Raw genomic sequence first — 23190 nt, 5'->3', positions numbered from 1 at the left:
TGTTGCAGAATGCCAGGCTTTCTCTCCTTTGGTTTTAGTGCATCTTGTGGAACTCAAGACTCCCCATCACTCACACTCTGGTGTGGAGCCAGGTTTTCTAGTTGCCAGTCAAATAGCTGAGGACAGCCATATGTGTCGGGGTTGGCTGAGGGGCTGGGAGAAGGTCCCCTAAGAAAAAATACCGCTCACCCTGAGGCCACACTGAGAAATGGCCCCGCCAGGTCAGAAGCCCATCCACAGCAGGGGCAGGCAGCCAGTGGGTGGAAGGGCCATCCAGGGAGAGAGAAAACCAGGAAGATAAACCCTGCCTGGTCTCAGCCGCCCGAGGTCAGCCCTGCAAGTGACTGTCACAGCCTCAAATCAGGTCAGGAGAGAAACCTGTCAGTGCTACAGTCCCAGCTTTCAGAAGCCAAAGGCAGAGCCTGTGATTGAAGTGATGTTCAGTATTGGGTCCATTCATCAAAGGCCTGGGCCGCTGCCAGCGCCAGCCAGCGTGCTTCCTGGTTTTGCTGCCGCTGCCTTTGGCTACACAGTGAGTCACGAGGAAAGGGCCAAGGTTGGGCGGGGAGGACAGTCAGAGGAACTGTCAGCCATGAGAAAGGAACGAGACATGTTCAGGGAGCCCACCGATCACTTAACTGAGCACAAACGCTGTGCCGTGAAGGAGAATGTGGCCTTGTGCCTGCCCCTGAGGGTCTCCTGTGGCTGCAAGACCGCTGATGCCAGGCTAGGTGGACGCAAGGGCCTGAGTGAGGGCCTGGGGGCGGTTTCTGTCCAAATCTCAGTCATCCAGCTCCCTGGGGCCCTAAGAACGTCACAGTCCTACTGGTTCACCTCCTTGACTCCGGGTACCGTGCTGGAGGCCGTGGTCTGCTTCTTCTCCGTCTGGTCCATCGTGGGGCTCTCGGGTTTCCACACGTACCTGATCAGCTCCAACCAGACCACAAATGAAGACGTAAGTTCCTGGTGGGGTGGGACGCGGGCATGTTCTTTTGTGGGAAATAGAGAAAGAAGAGGTGAGGGGCCCAGGCTCCCTTTCCAGATGGGAGCCCCTGGGAGCAAAGAGCCTGCAGGGGAAGCATTTTCCGACATCAGTATCCAATTTCTCTATTGCGGATCTCCAAACTGTCCTGCTCTCTGACCACGTCACTTAGATAATAAGATCGGCCGAGTGACCCCCAATTCCAAGGCCCAAGGAGGAATTCTGTTCTATTCCTTTGCAATAATTCTATCAGCAACTTGTCACCCTGCCCCGATGAAGAGAGACCTCACAGGCTGGCCTCTCTCAGATAACGGCTCCATTTCATTTTGGGAGGCAATCGAACTGACCCAAAGTTTAACTTTTTATCCGGGATTATCTGCCTGTACTTAATGCAGATGGAGAGGAAATATAAAACCAGAAAACATAATGCTGGAAAATGTTTCTTCATGAGCCTGGTCCTTTTTGCTCTGAATATTTGGATTCTGACAGAAGCCTCTGTCAGTACATGAATTAAATGTCTCAGAATTAGTTTGCCTCAAAGGCTTGAGAAAAATCAGTGCTGATGAGATAGATGAGTTCCGAGAATATTAAGACAGTTATTTGTATATCGTAACTGAGAACACTAGAAATATCCTGCGGAATTATTTTGCAATATGATGAGGCTGAATTCAGGCTATAAACGGGCAATTAAGGACTTCCCTGGTGGTCCAATAGTTAAGACTTCACCTTCCAATGCGAGGGGTGCACGTTCAATCCCTGGTCGGGGAGCTAAGATCCCACATGGCTCATGGCCAAAAAAACCCAAAATATAAACAGAAGCAATACTGTAACAAATTCAATAAAGACTAAAAAAAAAATGGTCCACATCAAAAAATCTTTTTTAAAAAAATGGGCCATTAGGGGAGGTGTGTTACCCCTCTCTGCTACCATTCATTTCATTACTATTTAACACACTAAATGTAGTATCAAAAAATCTCCACTGGCTTATGTGAGCTGCCTTTTAAGTACCATGTAGTAGAAATAAGAGATTATTTTCCCCAGAGAATGTTATTTCTCCCCAATCTGACCTACTGTTTGGGGATTTTTCCAAGTTTGGGGTTAATGCCAGTTTTCCTTGAGAAAAGTACCTCAGTTTCTTCTGCTGAAGAAATGAGTAAAGATCATTGCATTCTTTACAGGCTTCTTCTGATCGGCCCGAACGGTGGCATTGGTGTGACGGATACTGTGTCATTGACTATCCTTTTCTTTCAGATTAAAGGATCTTGGTCAAATAAAAGAGGTAAAGAAAATTACAACCCCTACAGCTACGGAAATATCTTTACAAATTGCTGTGTTGCCCTGTGTGGACCCATTTCTCCAAGGTAAGATTCAAACGGCACGATGCCCTATAACAGACCTGGGGAAGCACACACCCTAGTGTGTTAGCTCAGGCCTCGGGCAGCAGTGACCCGGCCACGGCAATGACCGCCAGCCAGGTCAGCACTACGCTCTGTGCTGTGGAGACGTGGCCTTAATGAAATAGAGATCTGGCTTGTGTTATGCTTGTTATGTTATGCTTGGCATAACTTTCTACTGAATTTGTGTCAAGTTTGGGGAAAATCCCCTCAGGATCAAAATAGGGACACTGAGCCATGTGACCCCATGAATTATTAGATGATGTTGAACATCCGTAATGAGCAGGGAGCTGTCATGAGGGAACAGGGCACAATGTAGGAAGCAATTAGAAAGCCTGTAGAAATAAGTGCTAAGAGCTGAGTTGTGCAGAATAGAAATGCTAAAATAGTTCAGAGGGAGAGATCCGTGCGGGCTCAAGCAGTGGAGATTGTGGTGATGATAAGACAGCAGTCATATTAATAATGGCCGTGGCTGACATTTACTGAATAGTGTTAGGCTCTGTTTTAAGTGCTTTATGTGGATTAACTTTTAAAACCTCACTCTGTACCTATGAGGTCAGTACTATTATATCCCATTATACGGAAGAGGAAACCAAGGTACAGAGAGGTTAAATAACGTGCTCAAGATCACACAGCGGGTAAATGCTGCCTGGTCAGGACTCAAACCCAGGCATCTGACATCAGAACCTGTGTGTGTCAATGGTGGAAGCCGCCTCCAAGTCTTGATTATTTATGGGTTACGCCCATGTAGAATATTTCCAACAGATTAGCCAAATCAAACATTATTTACTAAGCAAGTTTTCCAGGTTTCTAGAATGAGTTTCCGAGCCTTCCTGCTTTTGGCCTCTAACTGTGTAAATGGAGAGAAACCACAAAAGCTACTGGCTTGTGTCCACAGCAGCCCCGCTGTGCACTTAGAGCTGCACGGTCAGTCATCACTGACTTGTGCTCATGGAACACAGACTGGGTTTGATCATCAGCCTCAGTGAAGCTTCATTAGGGAAGGAAGAGTGATTCCCTCCCCCCCACCCTGCCCCCCAAAATATCAAACACATATTCCAAGGCCATTTATTAATTGGTACTGGATTATAGTTCCTGGTGCCATTGGGTAATTAGAAACTGATCCTTTTCCAGTTTGGGTCTAGAAAGTTGGGAGCCCAGTGTGCCACTCGTCCTGAATTTGGGGCCCTCGGGGAGCCCCTGACCTGCCCCTCCCAGGCCTCCTCTGAGGAGGGACAGCAGGAGGGGACAGCCAAGGGCTCTGGATGAAAGGGCTGCCTCAGGCTAGGGCGTCTGTCATGCCTGGAGGGTGCCCCTCCCACAAGAGAGCTCCAGACTCACCCAGGAATCCCTCTCGGGGCTCTTTAGGCCAGAAAAACCCTCTGGAAATGCTTGTTTTTCCACAATTTAGCTTGTGTTTCCTCCTGGTGTGTGTTTATTTGTGGATAGTGGGGACAGGCCATGAAGCACAGAGTAGAAGAGGCAAAAGAGACCTGAACAAGCATCTTACCGCCGTCTCTGAAATAGACACCTGAATCTAGGAAAGGAATGTAGAAGTCTCGCGTTTTGCCCGAATCTCTTTTCCCGTTCCCAAGTCTTTGATTTGCATTTGGGGCCATTCTGTGTTGTTTATAGATCAAATCTTGTCATAGCGAAATTATTTCTTCCACAACTTCATTAAATTTGCTGGTTTGGCTAAGTTGGGGCTGTATTCTTTCCAAAATCCAAGTCCCTCTGGATGGAGCATTTCTCAGGGATGGCGCTCCCCTCGGAAGAGCTTGACCACTCGAGGGTTTGTGCAGGAAGATGGGGCGCTGCCCTCTCTCGCTTGCCCACAGGTTCCCAGAGCTGGCCCGGGCAGAAGTGGGCAGGGGGACGGTGTTTGTCTTCGCTGTTCCCTCCTGTCACCTTCCTCGCCCTCTGCTCTCTCTGCCCTGCCTCAGCCCACCCCTGTGCGCTACAAGAGCACCAGGGCCTTCCACGGGCATCCCAGACAGGCCTGAAGAATGAGCAGTGTCCCTCGCCTCAGACAGGGACTAAGGACCACGTGTGTGCCCAGCGTCATGTGCCTGGGATGCTTCTAAAGCATTCTTAGTGTAACGATGTACTCACGAGGGAGGGAGAGGGTGTCTTCAAGATTCCCCGTGAGAGCCATGGAGCACGGGGGCAAAGACCCGTGTCCCATTCCCTGCAGTGTCCCCAGAGGTGGGGGGGGAGCAGGGTGGGAACAGCCAGGTTTGGGAGGGGGTCCTCATAACAAGTCTGGCAGGAGGAATGGAAGATTGGAAAGACAGGAAGTCCCAAGGTGTGGTCAGGGTCAGGCCCTACAGGCTGGTGCTGTGGGTCAGCCAGTCATAAGAATTCACTTGGCCGCTGTCACTGAGCACGCGCTGTGTGCTGGGGGCCAGGGATGCGCCTGAGAGAACGTCAACAATACAGGTCTGTCCAGGGCAGGTCTGTGCAGGGGGAGGGGCTGGGATGGGGTCGGGGTGCAGGTTCCCTGGACACCTGGCAGGGCTTCCCAGAGGAGGGGGGTGTAAGGTGTGAACCATTCTAAAGGATCAGGAGGAACTGGGGAAAAGGAATTGTGGGAGGAGAGAAGGGACAGCATGTGCAAAGGCCCAGAGGTGAGAGGAGAGCCCGGCTTATCAGAGGAGGAACTGCGGGAGTGAGGGGGGTCCCGGGGGGGCAAGGCAAGAGATGAGATGAGCTTAGGAGGGGCTTGAGGGCCATTCTGAGGGCCAGAAGGAGACTTGGGGCAGAGTGTCGCAGTCTTGGGTGCGTGGCTGGTACTTTAAACAGGCTGAACGCACGGGAAGCAGGCCGAGAACAACTTTTTCTATAATCCCTGCTGTCCCCACTCTTTTGATGACCTAGTTCTTTTTCTGCTCCTGGATGAAATCCCCTGCAAGTCCCTTAATTTCTCCTGTCAGTTGGAGAAAAAAAAAAAAAAAAAAAGACTCGGGGCACTTTCATTTCCTCCAAAATAGTGTCATTTCAGTGAATCAGAACTTCAAAGTTCAGTGAAAGTTAACACTTTCCACCCCTTCATCCCTACCAGGGCTGGGATTTCAACATACCTTTGGGAGCAAACAATTTGACCCCCGACATGCCCCTTCGAGCCAGCTGCACACCGGCTCTCTCCCAGGGACCGAGCCCGGCCCCGCCCCTGGATCTCATCATTGGCAGGAGCCGGTGACCCCTCTCCCCAAGACATCCTTCTTTGCCCTTTCTCCTTTGCTCTTTGACACCCTTGAAGGCGGCTGGAGACTTGGTCTGAGAACCCCTTTGACTGTCCTGCATGGGGGTGCAACACCTCCCCTTTGGAGGCTGGAGGTTCTTGTAGCCTCTTGTTTTTTCTAAACCTCAGGGGATTGGACTGAAACTGAAGCAGAGTCCCACTTCCAGATCGTGTCATAAGTATTTTTTAATGGCTTGTCAGTCTGTCACTGGAAGACCTGAGGTGGTAGCTGTGACGATAACCCGTTATCTTCTGAAAGCCAAGCTGACACGTGGAACAGCCTTCAGCCGCCCGGGCCCTGCCCCCAGGAGGGGCAGTGTGCGGGCACGTGGAAGTGCTCGGGGCGTCCCTCAGAGACCCAGCCCCACCCCACGGGAGGCCAGGGCGGGAGCCCCACTTGGTGGCCGAACCTCCTGTTGCCCCTTGCAGTTCTGTCCTTAGACCCGAGGTCAACACGGAGTCTTCACTCAGGGAGGAAAATAGGCAACCCTTTTGATGGCAAAGTAAGCTTCACCCTCACCTCCTACCTGGGCAACAGTGCCATAGAGTAAACACAGAAACATTGTTCGGGAAACTTGTCGGTGGGAGACCGAGGACCCGTTTTTACTCGCTCAGTCAGGAGCGTTTGCCCAGCACCCGCTGGGCGGCAGCTGTGGAGATAACGATGATTAGGAAGACCCCGTTTTTGCCCCCGTGGCGCTTACGCTCCATGACAGGCGCACATGGAAACAGGTGGAGCCCACATGATGTGGTACGGTGCCCACGGTGCTCCGAGGGCAGGACAGAGGGGCCAGATCCTCCGGAACAGGTGCCATGGGGGAGACAAGATGAAGCCTGACCTCGGGAGCCTGCGGGCTGCTCGACAGAGAAGACACTCGTATAGATCACTGTGACACCAGGCCAACAGTGGCGTGTGCCCTCAGGAGGATCACAGGCAGGGCTAAGAGAAGCCAGATGAGGGAAGAAAGCAGATATAGGGCCAAGAGCAGGGGCTGGAGGCCGAGAAGAATGGACAGCGGACGGGAAGGGAAAGTGACTTCGGGCACTGAAACTCCAGAGCCTGAACAGAAATAGAGACGACAAAGCAGAGACGCACAGCGGGTACGTGGCTTCTGTTCCCGGGCAGAGCACTGGCACATAGTAGGTGCTCAGACACGCTTGTTGAAGGAATGAAGCTGTGAATGCCGTGTGTGATAAGATGTGGATTTGAGGCCGGAGAGGAAGGTTGGGGACAGGCTGTGTGAGGCCTGAAGGCCGAGCAAGGGGGTCTGGGCTCCGATGGCAGGTGATGGAGGCTGTGCAGGCAGGCGGGGTGACGTGATCAGGACGGGGCGGGGGCGCGGGGCCTGCAGCAGGTGGCAGGGAGGGAACAGATGCTCCAGGCGTTTCTAAGGGCAGAAGTGGTAGACTCTGGAGCCTGACCACACATGAAGGCGAGCAGAGGTGTATTCTGAAGTGCCTTGGGGGCCCGTCACAGAAAACGGACCCCCAGATGGAAATTAAGAGAGTGTTGTCGGCGTTTTTGGCTTTTTATTCGCTCTCTGACCCCTGCATTGTTCTGTTTTCTCTTGCAGCCTAATTGACAGAAGAGGGTACATCCAGCCTGACACCCCGCGGCCAGCCGCGCCCTCCAACGGGATGGCCGCGTACGGGGCCACGCAGTCACAGAGCGATACGGTAGGACCCGCAGCGCCCCACAGAGGCTTCTCTCCCACATCTGTGTTCACTGACCTGTAACAGTCAGTCACCTAGAAAGCTTCCCGGGACACCCCTGGGCTGGCAGGCTCAGAGAGGGCAAGGAAGCGTTAAATTAAGGCGATGTCCACCGAAGGCTTATGCCCCCCGCCCAACACGTGGTCAGTTTGTTCGGGGTTGTGTCGGGGAACTACACAACATCTCTTCCAGAAACAGCTTGAGGCAGCTTGCTCTGGAAAGCCCCCCCCCCCCCACAGAACCGGGCTGCTGTCTGGGGTGAGCTAGAGCCGCCCCAAGCAGGGCTGGCTGTCTGGAGAGTCCCCGAGTCCCATGCTGTCCCTTTGCCTCAGTCTGCTCCCGCTCCCTCACCCCCTCTTTGAATGTGCAGTGGACTCAGTTGCCAGGTCTCCCCACTTTCAGCCACAACCTTAGATCAGCCATGCACACCTTAGTGCAAATAATCAGACAAGCTGTTCATTCATTGACAGCAAAAACTGACTGGTGCCTCTCCAAAGAGGTCCCCGGGTCATGCTTCCATGGAGGTGTGGGACGGATGCTTTGTTTTCACTCTGCCCCTGGGAGACGGGGCAGGGACGGAGTCTTTCCATGGGCACCTGAACTCACAGCCTGGCTGGCCCTGACCATCAGTGCCTTAAAATTCTTCAGTGGTCTGTAAGGCAATGGCCTCTCTTTATCAGGAACAAATTCCCCTAAAGAAGCATTTCTGAAAGGGACCCAGTCTTGTGGCCCACTGTTTGCTCTCTATAGACCTGAATCACCCACAACAGAGTCCATGACAAACAGGCCAGGACAGCAGAGTGGGTTCAGAAGAGAGGCTTTGACAGTCCAGGACTTGGAGATGGAGCTGATGTGGAAATCTGGGAGCGGGGAGGCAGGGGTGCCTCCTGCCTTTCAGCTTGGTGACAAGATGACCATACAAATCACCAGCAGGAAATATGAAAGGAGGTGCCAGTTAGGGGGAAGCTGATTTCAATATGTAGAAATGGGGTACGCTTGGATGCCTGGGGATAGGGGGACGTGCCCTGCAGGTTGGTATATAGAAAGCTCGGGGAAGGTTTGCTTCCTCATACTTAGGAAGGAATGACATGGTTGGTAGAAATTCACTTTGAAATACTGGAGATGTGAATCAATTTTATTAGTTATCCTAGAAGTACCAGTCAATCTAGCATTTAAAAAAAAACTATAAGACGTGCTCCTGTTTGTCATCTGAGATATTAATCTGATTTCATCTCACATGCTGGAAGATTATTTTTTTTTTAATTTATTTATTATTTATTTATTTATGGCTGTGTTGGGTCTTCGTTTCTGTGCGAGGGCTTTCTCTAGTTGTGGCAAGCGGGGGCCACTCTTCATCGCGGCGTGTGGGCCTCTCATTATCGCGGTCTCTCTTGTTGCGGAGCACAGGCTCCAGATGCGCAGGCTCAGTAATTGTGGCTCACGGGCCTAGCTGTTCTACGGCATGTGGGGTCTTCCCAGACCAGGGCTCGAACCCATGTCCCCTGCATTAGCAGGCAGACTCTCAACCACTGCGCCACGAGGGAAGCCCTGGAAGATTATTTTTTGAAATCAGCATTTATTATCTTTTGCTAACTTTCTCTCCACCCATGCCTGCCAATTCTGCCCCCATCAGGTCAAGTTTCTTTTCTTTTTTTTTTTTTTTAATAGGTGTGGCTCTTTTATTTATTTATTTATTTTTGGCTGCGTTGGGTCTTTGTTGCTGCGCGCGGGCTTTTCTCTAGTTGCGGTGAGCGGGGTCTACTCTTTGTTGCGGTGCGCGGGCTTCTCGTTGCAGTGGCCTCCCTTGTTGCAGAGCACGGGCTCTAGGCACATGGGCTTCAGTAGTTGTGGCTCGCGGGATCTAGAGCGCAGGCTCAGCAGCTGTGGCGCACGGGCTTAGTTGCTCCGCGGCATGTGGGATCTTCCCGGACCAGGGCTTGAACCCGTGTCTCCTGCACTGGCAGGCAGATTCTCAACCACTACGCCACCAGGGAAGCCCCAGGTCAAGTTTCTTTATCTAATTGGATACTACTAGTGAGGATAATAGAACAGGATAATTAAGAAAGACAATGGAAGGAAAAGCTTTGCAAATGGACAGATTTAAGTACAACTGAACACAGCAGGGAAAGGCAGAGAGCATGGGATGTGGGATCAGAGAGCCTGGGCTTGCAGTGACTGACTCGGGGCTGGGTGACCTTGGCAAGTCACTTAATCCCGAGAGTCTTAAGTTCCTAAACTGTAAAATGAAGAAGGGGATAATGATGTTCACTTCCCTCCCATGACCACTTTATAACAAAGGGCCTGGCACATAGTAGGTGCTGGTTAAACATTCAATTGAATGTACTTGAAAGTTCCCCTCACAGGGGCTTGCTCAAGGGAAGTTCTGAACAAATATTAGTTTGTTCCTGTCTTCCTTTCCTCATTCCTTTCTTCCTCAAATTTTGTCACATCTGCAAAAGGCTCCACCTTGAATGTGGAACTAGGAACTAGAGGGAAGGAGTTCCCTTTGGTGCAGTGACACAGCAACATGGCTTCATGAAGTGATGGCCTTGGTAGGATCAAATTAACCCATGGGCCAAGAGACAGGGCATGGTCATTTTACCCACTAGACACCACAGGCAAAGCACCTGTGTGCTTTTCTGGGGACTATGAAAAATTTTAAGTCCTGAAAAAAGATTACAAGCTCTGAAACATGAAAAGAAAACAGCAAAATCAAAATTAATAAATGTTTAATGTCTATGAGACCCATGAATATGTCAACTTCATTAATTGTTAAATTTAGCTTTCATTAAAATTTCATTACATCTTAGAAATGATTTGTAGGTTGGGTTTTTCTCACTTCATAAGAATTCCCCAGCACACATGTGATTACAGAGAAATCATTAACCAATTATAAAGTAGTGAGTTGCTTGTAGACAGTAAATTTTAAAGTGAACTGCCTGGGGCCCCCTGTGCTTCCCGTCTTGCCATGCTGCCTGTGTTAGGGGAAACCCAGGTTTCCACCGGGCTTAAGGCTGGGGGAACTCTTTTTTGGTCCCAAGGGGCCTACCCACTGCTGAGAGTGCCCCCAGTTTGTCAGAACACGTTCAGGAGAGGCAGGATCTGAAAGCTCTTTGGGGAACTAAGATGAGATATGTTCTTCGTGGCCCCGCAGGCCAGAACTGGGACTGGAAGGTGGGTCCGGGAGGCAGATCATGCTCAATCCAAGAGGGAGATGCCCAACACCCAGAGCTCATGGCAGACGGGAGCCCCTGCTGCAGACGTGTTCAGGCTGGGGGAGGTGGCGCCCCCAGCAACGTGGCGACAGGGGAGTCAGCACCGGCGGGAGGGCTGGACATTGACCCTCAGGGTTCCTTCCAGCTCAGAGCCTGTCGTCCAGGCCACCGGCCTTGTCAGCAGGGCGGCATCACTGTGCCAGATGATGGTCCATTCTGCTGTGCGTTTATGGCCGTTCAGGCACCTAGAGCATGAGCCTTTTTATTGCTTCCATTGTTCTTTATGGCTTCGGTGGTATAAGTACCATATTTAACAGGAGTGCGGGGGGAGGAGACAGTCCTGCACGGGCAGGGCTGGCACTAAGCAGACCGTGAAGCCGGACGTGTCTCCGCCCCCAGCCCCTCTCTCCAGTTCATTCATGCTCCCACTGCGTAGTGTTTACCAGATCCCACAGCTTACCAGCACGGAGCATAGCACATGCCCTTCCAAGGCTGTTACATGGATAACTCACGCTGACCCTGTGAGGATGCTACTAACTTTATCCCCATTTTACAGATTAATAAAACAGGCACAGAGAACGTCAGTAAATTTGGCCAATTCCAACTTCACACTTTGACCCCAACAGTCCCTGCTGTCAACCCTACACTTTGCTGCGCTGTGGCCGTGAATACTGACTGTGTGTAGGGTGACTCCCTCCCATATGTTTTCAGTCGCCACAACCCGTCATCCTCACCCTCTCTCTCCTGTCAAAATCTGCTCTTTGCAAAAGATCTGTTATCAATCATCTATACGTTAAAGGGAATTTAAGCCGAATTTCAGGATATATGAATTTTAATTGTGAATGAAAGTTTTTACCCTCTATTAAAAACATTTCAGGCAATAATAATAATAATAACTGAATGTTTAATGCTGTTTGTTCAGCACTATATCCCCATTGTCTAGGCTAGTTCCTATGGTAGTTGGTCTCGGTAAGTATTGGTTAAATGAGAGAGGGAAGGAGAGAAAGAGAGAGAAATTGACTATGTGCCAGGCACTGGGCTAAGTGCTTTGCATACACTGTCATCTCATTTCATCCTCACAGAACCACCTGACGTGGGTATTCTAATTGCCCCTTTGAGGAGACTGAGATTCAGGGATGCTAAGTTTGTGACATAGCTAACCAGTGGCTGAGCTGAGATTTCGTCCTTAGCAGTCTGACTCTGAGGAAAGTGCTCTTCTTGACCATATACCAGAAGTTTCCCAGGTGGGAAGGTCTTATGGAGCTGAGTGGCATGAAGCCTCCTCCCAGGGCTGGGAAATCACATCCCCCAGGGCTTCCCTGCAGAATGATGATTAATCTGCTGTGGTCAGTCACAAAACCAGCTGTGGAACTGAATGTAACCACTCCATAATCTAACCTACAACTGGACCAAGCAAATATCTATGAAACTTCAGCTTCTGCTCTGTTACAAATGACAGTGTTAACCAAGGACACATTAACTCTTCTTTTTGTCTCTTCACTTGCTTCCCCTAAGCCCAAACCATTTTGCAGCGCTTTAGTCTGTGTTGAAGGTTTGTCCAGGTGGAAACATCAGTAACAAGTAAACTATTGACCTAGTCCAAGGGTGAGCTCCACTGTTAAAGTGTTCGGAGTTCACTCAGTTTCTTGGATCTGCAAGTTATCATTTTTCATCAAATTGGGACATTTTGGCTATTATGTCTTCAATTTTTTGGTGGGGGGTCCTCATCTCATTTTCTCTCCTCCTGGGACTCCAATTACTCATATGTTAAACTATTTGATATTGCCCCAGAGGATAAGTCCCTGAGGCTCTGTGCATTTTTCTTCAAACTTTCTCTCTCAGCTCTTTAAATTGGATAATTTCTTTTTTTTTTTAACATCTTTATTGGAGTATAATTGCTTTACAATGTTGTGTTAGTTTCTGTTGTATAACAAAGTAAATCAGCTATATGCTTACGTATATCCCCATATCTCCTCCCTCTTGCGTCTCCCTCCCACCCTCCCTATCCCAGCCCTCTAGGTGGTCACAGAGCACCGAGCTGATCTCCCTGTGCTATGCAGCTGCTTCCCACTAGCTAGCTATTTTACATTTGGTACTGTATATATGTCAGTGCCACTCTCTCACTTCGTCCCAGCTTACCCTTCCCCCTCCCCATGTCCTCAAGTCCATTCTCTATGTCTGTGTCTTTATTCCTTCCTGCCCCTAGGTTCATCAGAACCTTTTTTTTTTTTTTTAGATTCCATATATATGTGTTAGCCTATAGTATTTGTTTTCCTCTTTCTGACTTACTTCACTCTGTATAACAGACTCTAGGTCCAGAAATTGGATAATTTCTTCTGATCTGTCTTCATGTTCACTGATTCTTTCTTCTGCCCTCTCCAATCTACTGTTAAATGAATCCAGAGAATTTTTCACTTTTGTTGTTATACTTTTTAGTTCTAGAATTTTCATTTGGTTCATTTAATTTCTCTGCTGAGTTTCATTTCTCTACTGAGATTCCCTATCTATTTACTCACTGAAGCCATATTTTTCTATAATATTTGAACATTATTATATTGCTTAAAGTCTTTATCTGCTAAGCATATTTGGGCTGTCTTGGGTTTGGTGTCTTTTCACCACTTTTTTTCTTAACTCTAGATTACATTTTTCTATTTATTTGTATGTATATTGATATTTTATTGACTATATTTTGGATAATATATTTGTAGAGACTAGATTTTGTTATCTTCTGAAGTGTTGATCCTTGTTTTAGCAGGCAGTTCAATTAGTGGCTAATCATCTTGAACTTGTGTAGGCTTGTATTATATTTTGTTAGTACAGATTTATGGAAAATCCAAGATGTTTCTCAGGCCCCTCTAATTTGAAGGAGCTCAACCTCCAAATTCCGTCTCCCTCCAAGATCTTGTCAGGGTTTGATTTAGCCATTGTTAGGGCCGGTCTAGGGTCTTAGTTTAGGGCATGATTCTTACTCCTAAGGTATAGCCTTCCTAATGTGCTAGCTGGATGCCAGGCATGTTAACAAGGTGTTGGGGGTGTTAATGAGATCAATGTCCCCCAGCACTACTTTTCTCAACTTCTAGTATCTCTATGCCTCTCTCAGCCCCGTTACAGCTGTTGTCTCATAAGCCTGGGTCGGGGGGTGGGTGAACGGGGAAGGGACTCTTCCTGCACATACACAGCGCAGCTACAGACTTGTGTGGGAAACCCCTCCTAGCATTTCTGGCCCCCTTCTCTGCACAGCCTCCTCTTCTGCAATGCCCTGCCATACACATCCAGCCACTTAAGCTTCCTTACCCTCTGATCTCTGCTTTCTCTACTCAGAAGAACTTCTCTGCTCTGTTCAGCCTATACCATGGTTGGGAAATTCTTCCCAAGGAAAGGGCTGGTTGACTGTGGGGCTCACCTGTGAGTTTCCCTCCTCTCGGGGATTGCAACCTTGCATTGTCTGTTGTGCACTATTGGAAACTGTTTGCTTCACGTATTTTGGCCAGTTTTATATACTTCCTTGTACACGGAGGCAATACTGGTCCAGTATAGGTTATCCACCATTCCTGGGAATAGAAGCCTTATCTCTGTGATTAAAGGACATTTTGCAGCCAACATTGCCATATTCCCCCATTTTTGCTACCCACTCTACTAACGGTAAATACTGATTTAGCCATGGAACATGATTCCTCTGACCTAAAAGTGTTTCTAGTGCTCACCTCAAAGGAGGAGCATTTGGAGACTTTATATTTAGCACCAGACTTGGCATGTTCATTTGCAGAGAAAGGAAAGACTGGAGGGAAAGAGATTCTAGGTATCTTGGGCCAAATTTTTGCCTATTGTTTTATTATTAAAGTCTAGATCAGAAATGCATTTCCCGAATGATAGGAAAAGTGCTCCTAGGGAAATTGCACTATTTTAGAAATAAAGGCAAAGGCTTTAGCCTTAGATAAACATACTGATAATTGCAGGACAGAAAAATTATGTAAATATTGATAGATAGCTGGCATCAAAGTACCCATAGAGGTCTTATTATCTGAAAAATGGGAAAATTCACTGTTAACTTACCATCTCACATAATTGGGGGCTGGGGATGGTTATTTAGTACCTAAGTGATCTTCCCTCTACTACAGATTCCCAAGAAAGAAAACGTTAGAGAAGTAATGAAGTGACATCTAAAGTATTTAAATAGTGCATGTGACCCCAGTATAGCCCTTGTCATCTGAACATCTATGAAATTCTGAGGATCCACACTGGAATTTTGTGCACATAACCCTTGTGCCAACTGAAGATCATGTTTTAGTTATTCCTATTTTCCTCATTATTGGCTTTTATTATTACCTTATACTGAAGGTGTTTTCATGACAATGTGTCTATGCACAGTCATGACATTCAGGTATGGTCCACTTTTTAGTATGCATATCTCATTTGATTGTCAAATAATTTAAGTTCTGTATGCCATCAGGATCATAGTTTGTTTAAAGCTGGCACTTGTGATCCTTTGGGATCCCGTGCTAAACACAAAGATAGTCTAACCCTAACCCTAACATAGTACATAATTGTTGGATTTTTTTTTTATCATTTGCTATATTTACTTAACCTCATTTTAAATCCTCTTAATCCAATATCAAAACAAGATTAAACCTAGCAGTTGCATGATTTATTAAACTAGTTTCACAGAAGGACTCTCCATGCATAGTCTGAAAAATCAAATATAATGGAAAAAATAACTTGAGCAAACTTAAATGATAATATTTTTAAAAAGAATAAAAAGGAAGCACTCCTCCTAACCTATATTTTAGATGGATTTTAGAAATTTATAGTGTTTTTATTAAAGTAAATGAGCATTCATAAGACCCCAGAACACAGCTTCACAGCCAAGCAGAAATAACCGATGCCCAATGCTAATACTTTTGACAGAACTGGAGCAAAAGAAGTAAATAATTTTATTTATTCTTAATTTGTATATAAGACCACCTAGAAAACTCCTAGCTTTGGTTTTGGCAGCATTTAGTCTGTACACTAGGATTATTTCAGACAAGAAGTCAGCTAGAGTAAAATAAAATGTATTCCAACATGAGCAATTTTATTTGAAAACCTGCAGAAACAAAAATAACTTATCTCTATGGTATTTTTAAACTGTAACATTAAGTGATAATGTGTGTGACATCCAAACATCTGAAACCATAAACTTCTTTGCAAGTTAAATGCCAGCGCTTCATTTGGGCAGTAAATCAGCCAGCTGTCAGTGACTTACTGCAACCACAGCAAATGCTCCAGCACTCCAGACAGTATTAGTTTTATGCTGCCGACAGAAGGGTCTGTCCATAGACATTCTTAAAAGCAGTCAGGTTTCTATTCTGTTAGTAGTCAGCACTTGGATGACTTTTGGCCTAAAAAATGGCAATTTCATATGGTTCAATCTAATATTTGATAAATATGAACCTTTAAAGTGTCGTTTTGGAATGAAAACAGTGAGTTTCTCAATTTCCTCTTCATAGTGACGGATTGTCACTGTCCAATCTCCGGCTGCTTGGTTGTTTCTCTTTAAGATTCTATAACTGGTTAGATACATTGAAATATACCTCATGGCTTCTGGGTGTTAGTGCTGGAATATAAGCCCTGTTCCAAGTTGTGAGAGAAAAAAAGTGAGCAGTGATGTCTCCCTCTACTGGTTGAAGATATGAGTCCTCGAATGAACAGCCAGGAAAGCGTGTAGGTGGCATAAAAAGGTCAAAGAGAAAAGAGAGGGGGGGAAGAAAAGGAGGAGAAGAAGAAAGAGAGAAGAGGGAAAAAGGATAAGAGGGAAGGAAATCAATGAAGGAAAAGATGGAGAGGGAAAGAGGAGAAGAGAATTAGTGAGGCCAGAGAGAAAAAATTAAGTAGAAAAATCAAGAAGAAATGGGCAAATAAGGATTAGAAGCAAAGGTAAAAAGGTAGAGGTGTAAGGACATTTTTTCATGGGTCATCTTCACAGTAACCCTGAAAATATTGGCTATTTTGTCCCTTGAAGTTCTCATATGGGAATTGCAACCATGATGGTTTATCAGCCCATCCTCCTTGGAATTTTGGCAGTGTGCAAAATGAGGAAGAGGCTGGACTTTTTTTTTTTAAATCAGATATCCCCTAGTCATTGAGTTTCTTCTAAGAAGATGTCCAAAACGTGCAAAGTTAATATCATGAGAATTATAAATTCCACTGGGTAGAGTGGAATTAATTGCTGTTTCCTTGATTGGAACCCATTTTAGTGTCCTGTTGTGAACCAATAGGAAAATTACAAGACAGTATCCTGTGGAAGAAAGCCTGGTCCCTGGGCACCCCAAATGGGAATGGTCTTCTAAATAGAAATCAGTTTAAATGTGGCAAACTATTTTCAAACCTATGGGTTACAGCAGGATTTAGACACTTAGGTTCATGGTGGTCCCAGCAATCTGCTCACTGAAACAATCTCGCCACAAGGTAAACTGGAGGAGGGAACAGAGTAGGTTCATTATTGATATAAAAGCAGTCCCTATAACAATGGAAGTATCCACAACTATACTCAGACAGTCATCTTTTAAAATATTTAAACAAATCCCTGTAGAACAGGTGCTTAAAGTCAGATAATACAAGTCACTGTTCAAAATAGTCATTTTGAGAAGATTTATGAGATTTCGATTTTTTAAAAAATTAAATGGCTTAGGCTAAATGTTTTCTTTCACATATTTAAGTCCTTAAGCTTTACTCCTGGGAAACCGGAGCGCGTTTTCAACAGAGTCCTGGCCATGAGGCTGAGGACGGATTTGCTACAGTTTTAACGTGTTGTGGGTTCGGCCGCAGGAAAGCACCAATAAGTGTGTGCAGGAGTGGACCCAGGTTTGGAGGGGCCTGAGTCATGCAATTTGGAGCCCTTTTTAAGAAAAAGAGGGACTTCCCTGGTGGCGCAGTGGCTAAGAATCCGCCTGCCAATGCAGGGGACATGGGTTTGAGCCCTGGTCCAGGAAGATCCCACATGCCGTGGAACAGCTAAGCCCGTGTGCCACAACTACTGAGCCTGCACTCTAGAGCCCGCAAGCCACAACTACTGAGCCCGTGTGCCACAACTACTGAAGCCCACGCGCCTAGAGCCCGTGCTCCACAACAAGAGAAGCCACCACAACGAGAAGCCCGTGCACCGCAATGAAGAGTAGCCACCGCTCACTGCAACTAGAGAAAGCCTGCGCGCAGCAATGAAGACCCAAGTCAGCCAAAAATAAATAAATAAATGTATATAAAAAAGAAAAGAAAAAGAAAATAATATGCAAGACAGAACAACAAGCAAGGCCTTAGAAGGCAAGCAAACAAAAGGCCCTGAACTTAAGCTCATAGCTTCAGAGTAAACCCACCTCCAGGTGCTACGTAGCAAGGGCTCACTGCCCAACATGCATAGAAACCAAGACTATGGCCCCGGCTTTTGAAGAAAGAAAGAGCTTTATTGCAAGGTTGACTCTCAAGGAGACAGGAGGCAGGACTCAAATCTGTCTCCTCCATCCAGGTTTCAGGCGAACTTTAAGGGGTTAGGGGAATTTCACACTTGGAAGCTGATTGGCTAGTCTTGAGTCAGTCCATACAAGCTACTCGTGCTGCTGGAAGCCAGGTTTTCCTTACTGAAGGACTTCTCACTTCCAAAAGGGCTCCAGTGGCAATACTTTGAGTTCCATAAACTTCTTTGAGTTCCATAGAGCGAAAAATTCCTGGTTCCGGGTTCATCCTGAAGACATGGGGTCCCATCTTGCACGTGTGCAGTGCTGTCTCCGTAAATAACTTGTTTGATTAATCAACAACCTATTTAAGGAGGCAAAACCAGTTTATGCTGTGCTGTTTCACAGGTGTCTCGTTTAAGTCAGCACAGGGAAGCTTTAGTGCAGAATCTCAGAGGGCCCCTCAAACTCCACGTCAGCCTCCCGGTGAACGTGAGCTCTAAGGAACTTAGCAGAGGACTGTTGGCAGCCCTTTTGTCCCAGGGTTTTCTGCTGGGTGCCCGTGAGCTCTGCTGCAGAGCACGGCTGGAGAGGCGTGACCAGGGCAGGGGAAAGGACACTTGACCGGAGAGACAGAGGGAGAAAGAGATAAAGAGAGTGGGGAGCCCGCCTCTCCCCCGTATGCTTGTGCCACCTGACCTTGGGAATCTCCTCCAGCTCTGACCTCTAATATACTGAGTTGACCAAAAAGTTCATTCGGGGTTTTCCGTAAGATGTTACAGAAAAACCCGAATGAACTTTTTGGCCGGCCCCAATATTTTCCTGTGAGTCTGGAAGAGCCAGCCGGTCAGAATTACTTGGGCTGATCCCTAAAATAGAATTTGCCAATCAGTTTTCAATTTAAGAAAAAAAAAAGGCTTTCTTCTGGTCAACAGAGACCAGCAAATCTAGTTTGCAATTTCATCTTTCCCCAGAGCTGGGCGTGTTGTGTGGACCGAGGTATTAGGATGAGTGAGGGCTCCAGAAGGAAAAGTTGAGAACAAGATTCCATCATCCAGGAAGGGGCCTGGCTTGAGAGCAGGAGCTCTCTGGCTGGGGCAGCATCTCAGCCCTGGGGTCAGGGGCAGGGGGCGGCGGCTCAGAGGCTGCACTGAGCTACAGAAAATGGAGGCAACGCCAGGGCAGTAAATGGTGATTTTCATAAAATGTTCTTTGCAAAGCACAGTATATCCAAAGCCCTGGGAGACCTTCCAGAAGATGAATGTTTAATCAAGAAGGTTGCTCTTCTCCGCCTCTGCTCTGTCAAGACTGAGCCAATGTGCTGAACGGAACTGACAGCATTGGAGAGCGTGAGCGGCCCCGAGGTGTCTGCAGCTCCGACAGCTGTGCTGCTCAGCGGCCCCCAGCAGCAAGGGTCCCTGCCCCGAGCCGAAATTCCCCGCAAGAGCAGAGAAGGCTATGCAGTTGCCCACTGGATAAGTACTGGTGTGGCAAAAGATTCGGGTGACGATTGGGAACATGCAGACACTAAATGACTGTCAATGCCTAACAATCAGCCCCTTTCAAGCACTTTTTAATGGCATTTTTGTCTCATCCGAGTAGCCCTCCACCCACTCCCCAGCCCTTTCCCAGCCTTCTCCTAGCTTCTCCGCGTCTTGAAGTTCCCTTGGCTGGAATGAAGCCATGATAGAAAAGGCAGGATTTGCTTTCCCTTTTTAAAGCTCCATCATGAGCTTTACTCTTGTCTGAAACCAAGGTCTTTGAACTTCTAAAACCCGCAAATTCCTTAGAGACGGTGTCTCTTCCACCTTCTCATGGAGGATTGGGGGCGGGCTGGGGATGGCCCACCACTCATGATTTTAGAAAGAAACCCATGTGGCTAGGAAGGACACACACACTGAAGCAAAAGAAGTAAAAGAAGTGTGACTTCGGGAAAACTGTCTTTTCCCCTGAAGGCTGCGTTGCATGGTTTGGTTTGCTTCTGTGCCTGGAGGTGGGTGAGTGATGGAAGTTCTAGGTGTGCGTCTGGGCAGGAAGATGGCAAAGTCCCTCCATCACAAAGCTATGAGTATGTGGCTCAATGGTACTCTAGAGTTCGGAAAAAAGAGAGTGGGTATAATAGACAAGTCACATTTATTAAGCACCTACTAGCTGTCAAATGTGCGGTGGTGAAAAGGGGTTTGTAGTCAGGCAATCCCAGTCCCAAATCCCAGATCCATCCCCTACTTTTATCTGTAAGGTCTTGAGCAAGGCACCCACCCATACGAGATGCATCTGTAAAGAGGGGAAACGTGTTTGTTCTAAGAACTTCTTCAGAAACAGTGGAGCGCCTTGCTTATTGCTCAGACATAGTCAGGATAATCTCCCCTAATAGCCACACCTGCTCCTGAAACCCGTTAACAAGTCACCACACAGACTCAAGTTCAAGATCTCCGAGTCACAAGAAGTCTCTTCTAGCTATTCTGAAACTTGCCCGCAGCTCAAGGGAAGGGTTTCAAAGGTATCAGAGAAGGGTTTCAAAGGTATCAGAGCTGGGGTATCAAATTCCCCCAGCTAGAAATGTGCTTCCACTATTTCCTTTGCCCAGCGGGTAAAGTGAAACAAAGGACACGAGATTAAGATTTAAGAACACTTCGAAGAAAAGGAAATATTTTGTAAAATGTTGGCATTCTCTTTCACAGATTAAAAAACCACAGCTCAATTAATGGTTCTTGAAGCTGCTGAAAACTTAGCAGCGAGGAATTCTAAGGCTTTTACGAATAGTCTGATCAGGCCCTCAGGGTCTTCCGTTGACCATGTATTTTTCTTCTTGTGTGTGTGTGGCACAATACATATAAAATGTACCATTTTAACCATTTTTAACTGTACAGTTCAATGGCGTTAAGCACATTCACATTGTCATCCAACCCTCACTACTATTCACCTCCAGAACTCTTTTCTTCTTGCAAAGTGAAACTCCAGACATTAAAGGGTAACTCCCCAACCCCTCCCCCTAGACCCTGGCAGCCACCGTTCTACTTTCTGTCTTTGACTCCCCTAGGTAACGCATATAAGTGGAATCATATAGTATTTTTCCTTTGTATCTGGCGTATTTCACTGAGCATGACATCTTCGAGGTTCCTCCATGCCACAGCAAGGGTCAGAATATCCTTCCTTTTTACAGCTGAATACTACTCCATGCCTGTGCAGACCACATCTTGTTTATCCGTTCATCTGTCGATGGACGCTTGCTTCCACCTTTTGGCTGTTGCGAATAACGCTGCTGGGAAATGGGTGGACAGGCCCCTGTATTTTTAAAACAATGTGGTGAGAGTGGTTTTCAGCATAGAAGTAGCACTGGCCGCAGGCCACTGCAGGTGGCAAGGCCCGTGCCTCTGTCCAGGGGATTGTTTTTAAATTAGGTCCTGTCTGCGAACAGGGGCCGGAGCATCAAGCCTGCGGCTGCGTGGTACTCCCAGGGCACCTGTGGGTGACTGTTAGTTTGAGCAGCTATTCAGGAGCCAGGTGTCTCCAAACGGAACTGGGCTACTGTGCACACTCTCTGCCCTCCCTGACCCAGGTGTCACTAACGGGTTTCTCTCTCTCTTGTATCCCGCCCCTCCCTGCCCCCTGTGCCCCCTTCCCTCCCCACCCCTTGCCAACTCCTCTCGCCTCCTCTTTGCTGGCTCCCTCCCGCTCTCCAGTGCGACCAAGACCAGTGCATTCAGAGCACCAAATTCGTTTTGCAGGCCGCGGCCACGCCCCTGCTGCAGAGCGAGCCCAGCCTCGCCAGCGACGAGCTGCACCTGCCCGGGAAGCCGGGCCTGGGCACGCCCTGCGCCAGCCTGACGCTGGGGCAGCCCACGCCGCCCTCCTCCATGCCCAACCTCGCCGCCGAGGCCGCGCTCACAGACATACTGCCCCTGAAAGAGGAGCACGTGGGCCACCAGTTCCTGACCCCGGAGGAAGCGCCCTCGCCGCCCGGGATGCTGGCGGGCAGCCCGCTGGCGCACAGCCGCACCATGCACGTCCTGGGCCTCGCCAGCCAGGACTCCCTGCACGAGGATTCGGTGCGCGGCCTGGTGAAGCTCAGCTCCGTGTGACCGCGGGGCCCCGGCCCGGGGGCTGCGGACAGCAGGAGCGACGGACGGGCGGCCCCACCGCGACTTCCCGCGACCCAGTGCCGGGGTGGCCACGACGACTCCAGGTCCTGAGGCAGGAAGAGCCCTGGGAGAGAAATCGCATCCCCCTCTGATGGCAGAGGCGGGCAGGACCCAAAGGCTGGCAGCTTGGTTCCATTTGAATTTTCTGCCCCACCCTGACCATTTTGATAACGGTGAAAACAGAGACGTAGCTGTTTTCAGGTGTTTGGAATATGGAGGGTGGGCGTGGGGAGGGAGGAGCCTCCGGGGGCCCCCAGTCGGAGTCTGGGCGGAGAGGAGCTGCCTGGGGGTGCCTCTTGCTGTTCTGGGACAGGTGCACGGAAGGTTTATGACGCTTGTGGCCGGACTGAAATTGCACTTAAGTGTTATGCTACTAATATTTGAAACAGACATGCCATTCCATTTGTTAATTTAAAAAAAACCTAAAGGGAAACAATGACCAGATGTGGACTTGCATGGCACGCTGCAGTCTGTTCACGGTGGTGATGGTATTGAAAGGGAACTGCTGCTTTCTTCTTCTTCTTCTTCTTCTTTTTTTTTTTAATTTTGTGAATTCTCAAGTGCTGTTTTATGGGAAGACAGTGCAACAAACCAAGACTAACGGACCATGCCATCCCTCGCCAGCTTCTTCAGCTTAATTCTACATGGGTAGGTGGCGCCTGGGCTGCGGAGGGCTGCCGGGGTTTTATCCCATCAAGCATCAGTTAACCTTCTGTTTAGTAGTTAGCCGAGGTGTTGTGTTGTACCACACCTGCCACAGTCTTCACCTCCTTGTGTGACCAAACTCCTGTGGACAGCCAATAAAAGGACGTCCTCTGTTATTTTGGATCTGTGTACAGTTATCCTTAACAGCTGAAATGACAACACCACCATCACCCAGATGGCCCGAGGAGAGTTCAGTTTTATTGAAGTATCCCTAGGGAGGAATGGTCCCAAAACAGTCAAAACATCAAATCTTTGAATTGTGGGGGAACGATGGGATGATTTCTTAGGTAAAAGAGCAGCTTTCCATCAGTTTTTTTTTTTTTTTCTTTAGTTATCTCTTTTCGACACGGTCTTAGCGGAATTTGCTCCCCCTT

At 48.0% G+C, this 23190-nt stretch overlaps 1 protein-coding gene across 4 annotated transcripts in view; it reads left to right on the top strand.

The window, feature by feature from the left end:
- ZDHHC14 (zinc finger DHHC-type palmitoyltransferase 14) overlaps nucleotides 1-22916 on the top strand; it is a 273468-nt gene extending 250552 nt beyond the window's left edge. For 2 of the 4 annotated variants that reach the window (XM_059940929.1, XM_059940928.1), the window contains exons 6-9: nucleotides 853-955; nucleotides 2234-2343; nucleotides 7192-7294; nucleotides 21698-22916. In XM_059940929.1, the coding sequence (XP_059796912.1) occupies nucleotides 853-955; nucleotides 2234-2343; nucleotides 7192-7294; nucleotides 21698-22051 (670 nt within the window). In that variant the 3' untranslated portion in view covers nucleotides 22052-22916. Of the gene's footprint in view, nucleotides 1-852; nucleotides 956-2233; nucleotides 2344-7191; nucleotides 7295-21652 lie in introns of all 4 variants that reach the window. The other 2 variants (XM_059940927.1, XM_059940926.1) reach the window with 1 other exon arrangement.
- The last annotated feature ends 274 nt before the right edge of the window (nucleotides 22917-23190 follow it).

This window comes from Balaenoptera ricei, chromosome 12 (assembly GCF_028023285.1).
Source record: "Balaenoptera ricei isolate mBalRic1 chromosome 12, mBalRic1.hap2, whole genome shotgun sequence".
NCBI lineage: Eukaryota > Metazoa > Chordata > Mammalia > Artiodactyla > Balaenopteridae > Balaenoptera > Balaenoptera ricei.
The sequence above is the reverse complement of the archived record's forward strand: the minus strand, read 5'-3'. Positions and strand labels throughout refer to the sequence as shown.